Source organism: Puma concolor, chromosome A3 (assembly GCF_028749965.1).
Source record: "Puma concolor isolate L17-30 chromosome A3, mPumCon1.1.hap2, whole genome shotgun sequence".
Lineage (NCBI taxonomy): Eukaryota > Metazoa > Chordata > Mammalia > Carnivora > Felidae > Puma > Puma concolor.
Genome location: NC_141669.1, coordinates 90955163 through 90967610, shown reverse-complemented (window position 1 = coordinate 90967610; position 12448 = coordinate 90955163). Strand labels below are relative to the sequence as shown.

Sequence of the window (12448 nt, the reverse complement as noted above, 5' to 3'; positions counted from 1 at the left end):
GGAGCATTCTTCCCCTCAAGATTTTGAAAATAAGAGAATAAAACCGTTTACATTAAATGTATTGTACCACAATAATAATAATAATAAACCATACCCATATACCCCTCTGCTCAACTGACAACAACTAACACTTGCTACATTTGTTTTAGTGTTGAGTATTCTTGACCCCTGCTCCTTCTATGATGTCAAAAAATTACAGTTACACCCACATCTAGAGGCAGGCACCATGTCAGGGACTGGAGAGAAGGGGCCACAGCATTCTCAGTCACACAAGGAAATGAGGCATGCTCCCTTTTTTAACCTATAAAATGGAGACCAGGCTTTCCACTGCTCCCCCACTTCCCAGAGTGCTTCTGAAGAGAAGTGACATCAGGGTAAAGCATATGGAATAACTGGGAAGCTCAAGCTGTTATTCCACAAGTAAAGACGTCCCAGCCATCATGTCACCAGACAGAGGGCACAGACATGATAGGTCACAGCAGCAGCTTCCTGACCAAGAAGAAAGGAGTCATCAAAAACCACATGGCAAGGGTGTGAGCCAGCCTCCAAGACAGCCCCGTGTCTCTCACCTCCTGGCACCCATACCCAGGTATTCCCCTGTCACACATAACAGGGTCAACCTGTGTCACACACAGGACACTGAGGAAGTGACAGTGTATGACTTCCAAGGTTGGGGCTTGGAAGACACATAGCCTCCTCCTCACTCTCTCTTAGATGGCACTCCCAGGAAGTCACTGCCTAGTTGTGAGGAAGCTCAAGCAGCCCTAGGAAGGGGCCATGTGCAAGGAATGGAGGCCTCCTGCTACAGCAAGTATCAATCTGCCAACTTGGGAGCAGCGGTCCAGCCCCAGTCAGTCATTCACAAGACTGAGTACTGGCTGACATCTGATCAACCTCAGGGGAGACCCTGAGCTAGAGCCACCCACTACATAGCTCCCAAATTCTGGACCCACAAAAACTGCTCAAGACAAGAAGAGTCATTGTGTTTCAAGGTGTAATTTAGTGGTAATTTGTTGAGGAAGGACAAATAACCATTCCCAGGCCTCCTCCTAGAGCACTCTCAAGGGCTTGGATAAGAAGCTCCCTGAAATGGCCAGGGGTTTTGAGAAGCTGGGTATGTGATGCCAGCACATCCACACTAAGGGCTCACCCAGCTGATGCTTCCTTCTCAAGAGAAAGGCCTTTCTTTTTCAGGCATGGTGTGCTTAGTTGTCTTGGTAGGACCAGCAGCCTGTGGTCTTCACCACCAGCATCACAGGTAAGCAGTTTCTGAGAGCGTCGCAGGCAGGAAGGGCCCCACCTGACATACCAGGATACCCAGAAGGCCTGCCCCACTCACTGCTGCTCCCGCCCTGGCTATGTGGGCTCAGGCAGTGACCTCATCTGTCACGTGAGAAACAACTACACTGAGTGAAGAGTAAACAATGTCACAAACTTCACAGGTCCTTGTTTGGTGCCAAGTGCTGAGAGTTCAGTAAACACCTCTGCCCTTCAACCAAATGGAAGCAAATCCTCAATGCAACTAGTAAATTACAAATTGCTAAGGAAATGGAAATATTCTCTGACAGCAGGAAAGCAATAAAAAGGGTAAGTTATGAAGTGTCAGAGGCAAATTTGAGACTCACCATGCTCTAAAGGCAGCCAGCCCACCTCCAAATGACAGGGAATCAGGAATACAGTTTCAGGGAGAATCTCAAAACCGTGAATCTCTTTGCTCTTTGCCCTCTCAGGGAGCCAATCTAGTAACTAGGGCTCAGCCTCCAGCTCTCCCAAGGGCCAGGTACCCAGTTCTGGCCTTACTGTCCAGGCTCTGCCCAGGCTGCTGGGTGGCCACACTCAGCAATGGCTAGGCCCAAAAGGGCCTCGCCCAAAGTGTCAGGAGGACTATCTTAAACGTTGTCATTGGGCTCCTCTGTGAACTGTTAGTTTGTGCCAATAAGGACATTTTCAGAGGCAATATAAAAAAGCCTACCAAGAGTTAAAATGTGTAACTTCAGAAATCTAGCCTACCAAGAAATACCAGCATAGGAACAGGAGGATATATAATCTAAACAAGATTTAGAACAGAAAAAAAATCTACATGTCCAATGATAGGAAAAAGGTAACAAATTAACAAGATATACAGTATACCAATTTTGCAAAAAAAAATTTTAAAGCTGGAATATCCAAATATATATTTCTTTTCTGTGCTGGGGAAAAGCTCTGCAAAAACTCCCACTGAGCCGTGAGGTGTTGCTACTCCTACAGAATGGGAGCAAAAGGGGGCAGGCTTTATTACTTTATGATTTTGTGTACAGTTGACACTTAAACAAAATTTTTTTTAATGTTTATTTTTGAGAGAGACAGAGTGAGAGCAGGCGGGGGTCAGAAAGAGAGGGAGACACAGAATCTGAAGCAGGCTCCAGGCTCTGAGCTGTCAGCACAGAGCCCGATGTGGGGCTCAAACTCACGAACTATGAGATCATGACCTGAGCCAAAGTCGGACGCTTAACCAACTGAGGCTCCCCCAGTTGACTTTTTTTTTTTTTTAACAACACAAAGTGAAATTTGGAAATGAAGATCAGCAGTCCAGCTTACACACACACTTTTCCCCAGTATTCTTCTCTTACCCTTGTCCAGCCCCTGTGCACAACTGGCTTGATTGCCCCAGAGCAAGCTCCCTTCAAACCCCAGGGGTCTGGCCCTGTGTCCCTGGGGGAGGTTGGACTGGCCCTCAGAAGAGGCCTGACCCCATCTGAAGACAGTCTTGTGGGCCAACCCCCCGAAGAGCATGCAGGAACTCGGGAGGAGGCAGCAGGGCAGTGTACCTCCACACCCAACACGGTGGAGGAAGGGGTCCGGGCAAGCAAGGGCCATGAGGGGAGAAGAGTTTGGCCAGCCAGGCAGCAGCTCTGGGCAGAATTTGGGTTCACTATGGAGCTCATCTTCCACAAAATGGAAACACTCAGACTACTGGGACAGTGACATCCAGTAAGACGTCTCTACCACAAGGTAGGAAATTTTCTCCCCTCGTCTGGGATGGACTGCCATTGTCCAGGTAAGCAAAACATCTACAAGGCTAACAATGTACTGAGGGAAATGTCTAAGATACCGAAACCTACCTTCAAGTGGATTTGTTTCAGATTTGTTTTCTCTGCTTATTTATTATCTCTTAAAGTTAAAATTTCTTATATTTTAATGGCAAAAAAAATAAAGAGGAAAATGATTCTAACAGGCCTTCCCTACATGGGGTTCCCCCAGAGAGTGCAGGCCCTGTGTGTCTGTGGGATTCTCTGTCCAGCCTCCTCTGAGAGCAAAGGGCCCTGAGGTCCCCTGCTGGCCCCATGCTGCCTGTATGCTCCCTCCAGGGTGGCTGTGAGTGACCAGTTCCAGACCTGCAAGATTTCTCTGCTGTTCCGAATCCCCTCCTGGGCCCACAGGGTGATGAGCTGCTCAGGAAAGGCAAAGCCGGTGCCATCATCAATACTGCACAAGAGGCGCAGGCCTGAGCACACAGACACCAGGGATGATGTTGTGGCAGTCTGGCAGCTGCCCTCCTCCAGGACCTGTGTGTAGAGAAAGTGGAAGTGCCTCTTGTTTATTTTTAGTATTTTCCAACTTCAGTAGCCTGTGCTCAACCTTTCACTGTCTCTTTGAGGTCTGTCAAGAACAGCTCACACAGTGACCATTAGCTCTGTCTCCCAGACTAGTAAACAAAGGCACGGCACCATCTCACAGTGTGCCCAAGACTGCACGGCTCTGCAGGTGGCAAAGTGGGGATTTGAACCCAGAGATCCGGACACCCAGCCTATTGCCTTCTCTAAGACCCTGGTGCCTGCTTTCCTACTGTCTACCCGAGGCTTGGTCCAAGGAACACATTCCAACACCCGTGTGGCCTCACATGTCAGCAAGAGCTTCTTAGTGGGAGGCATGAAGGGGTTTTAACCTCTCTCTCCCAAATCAGTACTGGTGTGCACCCGGCCTCAAAAAGCTAGAGAAGGCACATGCCAATGCTCAGAAATCCAGCCTGTGGAAAGAAACCCAAGACAGGCTTAAAAGAAGAGGCCCAAACAAAGTCACCCATCTGTGCAGGCCTCAGAAACACATCTCAAAGCTGACAGAATTGGAGAATTTTAAGAGGAAGGGGAAAAAAAATCTCTTGGCCAGAAAGCTGACCTGCTAGGCTTAAGGGCTATGAGAATCCATCAAGCAAGACTGCTTTCTGCCCCAGGCTGGCATTCTCTTCAGAACCAGCATTTGCTATCTGGGGCTATAAGAATGAGGAAAAACAGTCCCTTCCTTCTGGCCACTGGGGCTTCTGCCACCCCCCCCCCCCCCACCGCCCCCAGGGAACACTTTCCTTGTTGGCCTCCTCTCAACTCCCCTCAAAGGAGTCTCTGATATTCCCAAACATTCCAGGCTTTTCTCATTGCCTGAAACACTTCCCCCCCAATGCTCCATGGCTGGGCACTTTCCAGGGCTCTGCTCTGACACCCCCTCCCAGCCCAGCACCTCCCTCCTGGCACTCACTACCTCAGCAGGTACTCACAGGCCCATATGCTCTCATCTGTTCTCAGCCATATCCCTATCTCTTCATAAACACTTAGAAACTGGGTGCTTACTAAAGCTGTGCTAGGTACAGCCCTACAAAGTAGGCATGTGACTCCATTTACAAAAGGGGAGAGGACAGACAGCTCAAGAATGGTCAGAAACATGCCATGGCCACAGTGGAGAAGCTCAGATAGCCAAATGCACCTGGACCACCCTTGTCTCCCTCGCACCTGATTCCTTTGTGAGGACTGTGAACTTGGGGACAGGCACGTCATGGTGTAGCAGGAGGGGGGGGGTGCTGGGCCACATACTTGAGGGCCCAGCACCACCATGCCATGCAAGAGTCCACACACACAGGATGCAACACCCTCCACCTGCAGCTGTGTTAGCTCAGGGCACTTCCTGGGTAGTCAGGTGTTCCTTGGGCACCTGCATCTGACTAGAGGTGGGTCCTGCCTGGTTTCATTCCTGCGCCCCATGGCTCAGAGTCCTGTCCAGCTGTGCTTCCTCATTGGGACGCAGGAACAAGGGCAGCTCCACCACAGAGGAGGCACCCTCCCTCCACTGGCTCCAAGCATGACTTGGTGGGACTTCATGGCCTCTGACCTTACATGGCCTGACACTTTCCTTTAACACTCCTAGTTTCTTCTCTCTCCATTCTCATCAGGTTTAGATTCAGAAATGGGACTCTCAGATTACACCTAGTGCAGCAGAAAACAACATTACTCATCTTGTACTGCCACCTACAAACTACAGGATCAGCCACATCAGCAGAGAAGTGTTGGCAAGACTCCCCCAGAGAACCTTGCCCTGTGGTGGAAGAGGGAGGTTCTCCTCTCCTGGGATGGAGAAAAACCAAATGCTAAGCCAACGGTCAGCAAATGAGATCACAATTTAAATAACCGCCTAAAATCTGCTCTTCTCCATCTGCAGAGACCTGGATGAGAGATAAAATTCAGGAACACAACAAAGGGAGAGTACAAGGAAAGGAGTACCTGGAGAGCTACTCCTAGGGAAGGTACAGAATGCTCTCACTGCACCACAATGGGGAGGAGAGAAGAAGCTCTTCTAATGGAAGGTACACTGGGATAGGCTTCTTGAGGAGAAAATCGAGGAACTGCCATGTAATCCTCATAAAATCCCTATGAGGTAGGCACCATTTTACAGATGAAGAGCCTGAAGCTCAGAGAAGGCAAGTAACTCATTCAGGGATACACAGTTAGGGAGGGGCAATGCCAGATCAGCAGAAGACCTGTGTGATTCTAGAATCTAAATCACATGGCCTCCCACTCACACATGTATGTGTACATACTCCCACCAACTCCCAGGTCTGTGAAGATGATGAAGGCCAGAGTGACAGCAGTTGCTGCTGTGGTTCAAAGCTTAATCATCCCATTTTACCTGGTGATGAGACCAGGACATGCTCGGTTTGATGGGAGTGGAAGACTCTGGAAGTGAAGTGGGCCCGTGATTGAATAGGCCAAGCTGGAATTCCTCAAGACTCACTCTGCCGTCTCCATCTTGATCCAGTTTGTTAAACAGGTCCTCCAGTTCCTAGACAAAAGCCGCCACACCTGTGCTGAGGCCCCACCCACAAGCAGCTGCATGCCAGTCACCACCACCCAGGCCTTCCCTGGGCAGTCTGCTTGTCCTTACCAAACTCACCTGGGACACACCTGATGTCCCCCGACTCTGTCTTGTGACATCTACATACCTGGTCAGTTTCCACCCTGCTGTGAAGGGGTGCCACCTGCACTTCCTAATTCCATAAATACCCATTCAGAGTAACTTGTTGGATGGCAGGAAGAAGACATACATATGGAGGGGGTCCTGGGCCCCCAGCAATTCAGAGAACAGCAAGGACAGCAGGACTAAGGGGAACTTTACTAAGGAGGCACTTCCCCATCACATCACCACTGCCCACCCCTCTCCCCTTGGCCCCTGCAAGGGAGTGCAGCCTGCCTCAGAGGGCATAACATCTGGGTTGGGCAATGCAGGAAGGGGAAAGGGCACTCCAGGCAGAGAAAGGGTCATAAGTGAAGGTGCTCAGAAGCTGGTGAGGCAGGCCATACATGACATGTGTGGGCGCAGACCTCAGCAGAAGCACTGGGAGTTACCAGAGGACTTTAGACCACAAAGTAGTACAACCACATCAGTGTCTGGAGGGTGAAGGGACTCTCCAGATGCAACAGCAACCTGACCACCACAAAGAACCTGTCCTTGAGTGTGGTCTGCCTCAGACCCTCTCACCTCCTTCTCCAGTGCCTGGAGCCCGATGCTTTGGCAGACCACAGCCAGCTCCTGCTCACTGAGGTGGCCGTTACTGCCAACACCTAGCTTTTCCCAGATGCCACGAACCCGGCTCTCAGGGGTGTCCAGGGAGAGGCTGCAGGGCTTCTGGAGGCATCTGAAGACCTCAGAACCCCAAGCTGGCAGCTGGCCTGAAGCAGGAAGAGTGACAGGTAAACCTGATGTCCAGGTAGAAGCACTTAGGGGAAATATACCAATGCTGGCAACTGACTCTGAAATCAGATGGATGGGCAGGTGGACACACTTGAGTAGTGAAGCATCAAAGGTGGAATCTAGGTGATGAGTACATGGCTGTTCACAATACGATTCTTTCATCTTCATTCTGTGTTTCCAAATTTTCATAATAAAATGTAGGTGGGGGTGGGAGGAACCTCTGGTCCATGTGGGGAAAGCTTTTTCTCAAAGGAACCTCCTAAAGTCAGACCACTGGAAGCATATAAAAGAGGGCTGCATTATTTGTATTTACAAAAAACAAAACAAAACAAAATAAAACAAAAAAAACCCCTAGTTTTTAAAAAATAAATTTCAGAAACTAATGTTTCTGAGCTTTGCCAGAGAAACAACTTGTGGAATGGACAGACGTTGGGGGTGCCCGTGAGAAGCCATCATGGATGAGCCATGCTTCAAGCCAGACATTCCCTCTACAGTCAGTCCACGCCACCCAGCCTGACACAGAGAGGCAGATCAGACTCCACATGACTGAAATTCCCCATCAGCAGCTTGGGTAATGGGCTACTTTGACATTAATTACTTTGATAGCCCAACTAAGAACAAGAAAGTCACTTTTCCTGAGGAAAGCCAGGCCTGTGTGCTCATGAACAACACTGTGTTGGGTTGAGGAAAATGCCTTAAAAAATTTTTTTTAATGTTTATTTTTGAGGGAGGGGAGGGGAAAAGAGACAGGGAGACATAGAATCTTGAAGCAGGCTCCAGGATCTGAGCTGTCAGCACAGAGCCCTACGCAGGGCTTGAACTCACAAACTGAGAGATCATGACCTGAGCCGAAGTCAGATGTTTAACCGACTGAGCCACTCACGCACCCTGGAAAATGCCTTTTTTGAAATCTCTTCCAGCATAAAGTGTCTGAAATTTCTAAGTAAAAGCATAAAAGCACCTCTGATACTAGGGTTTATTTCTCAGGAATGGCAAAGGAGATAAATAAATCCTCTGAGGTCTGATGTGAGTTTCATGCACACTGTCAATTCTAACCCAGTGAAAAGGTTTCTGTTCGAGGCTAGGAAGAACCCAACCTGCTCTGCAGGCAGAGAGACCCAAAATTGCACTGTGCACAACCTTCCTTTCCTACCCTAGATTTAGAATTGAAACCAAGACGGTTAAGATGTGATCACTTGGCTGCTCTTCCTTATCTATGTGCTTTGTCCAACAGCTAAGGTGGGCGCTCAGGTCAGTTCCCCTGACATCCACTAAGTTAAACACTGAACAATGGCTCTCGTCCTTGAGGATCACAATCTAGATCATGCTCAGTTCCAACTGCTGATTTTTTACTGCAGCAGAAATTCAAAAGGTCAATTGTGGTCTCCCTCTCCAAGTAAAGTTTCTGCACTTTCTCCTCTGTGTGGGAGGTATGTTTAAAGCATCCCCAGACGCACATGTGGGCACACTGCTATCTTATGTACCCCTGCTTTTGCCTTCCAGTTGCCCCTGCAAGGCTCCTGGGGGCCAGGACCACAACTGCTACTTTATCTGGAGCACAGACACAGAGCCACTGGAGGTTGCCAAGACTGCTTGCACACAGCCAGGAAGACGATGTGCCCAGGTCTGGCACATTAAGAAGGGAGTGCAAGAGGCCTGGGACCTCAGGCCATGCCTGCCACCTGGGGTCATGCTGGTCCTCACAGATTGCGAGATGTGGCCCAACCATACTGCTCCCTTGGCCAGGGGCCTCTGTCCAAGGATCTGACCTCAGGGGATGCTGAGCACCAAGAGACTACCTCCTGGATGGGACCACGTCTGGAGAAGGGGCCCACCAGATACAGCACCCACTCTGCATGCTTCCCAGGAAATTACACATGGCTGGCTCACCGACCAACAAGCCAGCTCCTTGAACTTCAAAGCACTGATCAAAGATAGGGAGAACCAATCATGAGTCTGTGGCTTTACCTTGTGCTTCAAACAACTCATTCTGAGGTTCTTTAGCACTTTCAGCTTCTTCATCTGACTTGAGACTCTGTAGAAAAACGAAAAGAAGGATATATTTTGGAGCTAGGTAGGGACTGAGGAAGAGGACAAACAGCTGGTGAGATGCAGCTCCTTGGGCAAAACCCCCCACCTACAGATGGCCTTTGCACCAAGCCGTGAGGCACAGGCACAGAACAGCTCCTTCTCACAGACCAAGCACTACAATGTAGACACAGAGACACATGAGGCTCCTCAACATAAACCAAGTCATCAGTAGTTAACACTAAAAACATAATCAAGCACTTGTACCCAAACAGGAATGAAAAATGCTCCCCAAACCAACACCTCCTTGTGGTGCTGGCTTCGCACACCAGCACTGGAGAGGAATGGCCAGGGAGTATGGTCAACCTTCCACCGCACGACATTATCTTGCTCAAGCTTGATGGTCTTCACTTCTCTGTACCCTGTCCCTTATCATCCAGATCAGTTCAGCAAACAGTTGGAGGGACAGTAGTTCTCCCTGTCCCTCCAGAAGCTCCAGGGACAGCATGATACATAGCAAGCACTGACTCCTCAGTGCCCTTTGCAAGCTGTACCCTGAAGGGGGCGGGCCATCAAGAAACACTTGACTGTGGGGCGCCTGGGTGGCTCAGTTGGTTAAGTGTCCAACTTTGGCTCAGGTCATGATCTCACAGTTCGTGAGTTTAAGCCCCGCGTCGGGCTCTGTGCTGACAGCTCAGAGCCTGGAGCCTGCTTCAGATTCTGTCTCCCTCTCTCTCTGCCCCACCCCCGCTCATGCTTTGTCTGTCTTAAAAAAAAAAAAAAAAAATTAAAGAAACACTTGACTCAAGTAAAAACCTCATGTTTTTGTGGCCAAGTTGGCTGACTACAAAGTCAAAGTCTGCTTCCGACAGGTGCTATGCATCCCACATCTGACTCTGGAAGGAATGCCAAGTTGGCCAAGACTCAGCACTCCTCAGAGCCAGCACTGAAGTGAGAGTGGAATCTGGGAGCAGGTGGTATGTCCCATTTTTCTAATGCATTCAGCCCAACTGACAACCCTAAAAACAGCATTCCTCCATGTTCTAGTTCCAGGGATCAAAGATGGTTTTAAAAAGCAGAACAGCATAATGGAGATAGAGCAGACTCCTTAGACCTCTATCCCTGCAGACCAAAGTTAAAAACGATAAAAAAGTGAATGCCTGGGATTTGTTGGTATTACCCAGGCATAGCATGTCCCTGAGCAAAGAAACTCTAGGATTTAAATAGATATGCTTGCCTCAACAAATGCTGAACATGTAATCAAATTAATGTGAGGGTCTTATTGAAGATAAGTCCCCATAAAGCCCCACCTAACAAAATGGACATCACAGAGAGTAGGAACCAGGAACCTTCTGGAATTCTTGAAAATAAGTCTAAGGACTCCACAGTTAACTTGAAAGTTATGGATCTGCCCCATGGATATTTCCTGACATGAAGGCTGTAAGGCTCCAGCAGACCATCTTCTGCAGTATCTCGGCAGCAGTGAACAATTTAGGGACATGGGGGGATAGAATCAACCCTCAGAGCCCTGGGAGGTCTCAGCACATGTTTGCCAAATTGTAAGTGGTATATTCTTGGTATATTCCAAGTGTTCAAGACAGGTGGGACCATGGGCCTATTGGTACTTCCAAGTTCCTAACCTTACAAGGGCACCAGAAAGGCATCTTTCTTTCTTTTCTCACTCTTATGAAACCATAAAAAACAGCCTTCTCACAGTGGTGGGGGGAAAGTTGGTGGTGATAAGCAGGAGTGGGAAAGAAACAAGTGATTTCAGCACAAATTCTCCACTGCCCTAATGTCTGAAGAAGTACACTCTGGCCAGAATTCCCTGCAGACAGACCCAGAGACACTTTAACAATTCTTTTTTTTTTTTTTTTAAGTTTATTTATTTATTTTGAGAGAGAGACAGAGAGAATGAGGGGGGGAGGGGCAGAGAGAGAGAGAGAGACAAGGAGAGAACCTCAAGCAAACTCCACACCTAGCATGCAGCCCAACATGGGGCTAGATCTCATGAACCATGAGATCATGACCTGAGCCAAAATCAAGAGTCAGTCACTTAACCAATTAGGTCACCCAGGCACCCCAGACTTTAGAATGAAATGTCATTCCCCAAAATGCACCCTTGTTTCTGGCAACTTGAGATGCCCAGAAATGCCCACCTGCCCCTCACATCCTCTTATAGTCATGTCACAATGACTAAATGAGATGGTGGCCTAGGGTGGGGAAAGGAGGAACTCGGACCCACCTCCACACTTTCCAGAGATGCAGAGCGGCAGAGCTGGCCTCTCCCAGTGGCCCTCGCCTGCTGTTCTGGTAAACATTTGGCTCCTGTTGCAGAGCCACATGGCTCAGGCTCAGGGCAGCTCCAGCGACCATACCATTTAGAGCCACTCACATACTTTGGCGGGACAGCACGTGAGGCAGCTGGAAAGAAAATATGAGGTTTGGTGGAGGGGGTCGGGGGGGGGGGACAGGGAGCGGATGGTCTGTGCACACTGCAGAACACATTTCAAGATACAGAGTGTAGCTCTCACAGAAGCACACAGAAAATGTCTGGAAGAACACAGACAGCAGTTAACAGTGGTCAATCTATTCCTCAGGCAGGGAACTGAGAAACCCAGGCTGGGAGATGGGGACTTTCTACTCTAAACTCTACGTGCTATTTAAAGTTTTCTGAGCATACTGCTTTTATGTAGTAAAAGACTACTACTAATACAAAAAGACTTTTTGTTTACATAATAAGAGACTAATACTAATAGCTTTTTATACAAAGAAAAAAAAACCCTCCAATATTCCAGCAACATACTGTTCTAGAGACCAGAAGGTCACTTCCTACCCTGCTTACTTCAGGACCCCATCTGGACAGGACTGTCAGGGAGCTGTGGGCATGGACCTCACACACAGCCAAGGGAGGCTCAAACTCTGCTGGTCTGAAGTCTGGGGCAAAGGCAGGCATGAGTTTTAGTCTGGGATTCATGAGAATCTCTTAAACCCTAATAGCCCTTTGCATTTCCTTCTTCCCTCCTTACCTGTTCACATTTGTACCCAATGTGACCTCTCAGGGAGAGAAGAAATGATACTGACTCTGTGAGGAATTTGGGTGAGTAAGAAACAGACTTGGAGAGGGTATCATGGGCAGCAGCCAGGACACGACATAGGTTCAGAGGGAAGCAGCCAGCATGGGCCAGCTGGAAAGAAAAGCATAGGATCCAATGAAGTAATTCCAGGCCAGGAAAACAGAATTTCACTGAAAGGTGTCATGCTTCTTTAAGTCAAGTACCACATCATTCCTTTCTTCCATCCCCCCTGACCTTGACCCCTGACTCCTGACCTTGAGACCACATCAGAGGAAGGGGCTGGGTCCAGCCTGGCCAACTGAAAGTATAGTGATGCCAGTGACAGACAGACACTGGGGATGAGGGAGGAG

At 48.8% G+C, this 12448-nt stretch overlaps 1 protein-coding gene across 8 annotated transcripts in view; it reads right to left on the bottom strand.

The window, feature by feature from the left end:
- The window catches only part of NINL (ninein like), a 180505-nt gene that overhangs the window by 69759 nt on the left and 98298 nt on the right, over window positions 1-12448 (bottom strand). For all 8 annotated transcript variants that reach the window (XR_015249325.1, XM_086701515.1, XM_086701517.1 and 5 more), the window contains 5 exons: window positions 11267-11445; window positions 8962-9028; window positions 6781-6971; window positions 5932-6084; window positions 3375-3545 (listed from right to left, as the gene is read on the bottom strand). Coding sequence is in view for 7 of the 8 variants with exons in the window: in XM_086701515.1 (XP_086557641.1) it covers window positions 3375-3545; window positions 5932-6084; window positions 6781-6971; window positions 8962-9028; window positions 11267-11445 (761 nt within the window). In the remaining variant the exon portion in view is untranslated. The remainder of the gene's footprint in view (window positions 1-3374; window positions 3546-5931; window positions 6085-6780; window positions 6972-8961; window positions 9029-11266; window positions 11446-12448) is intronic.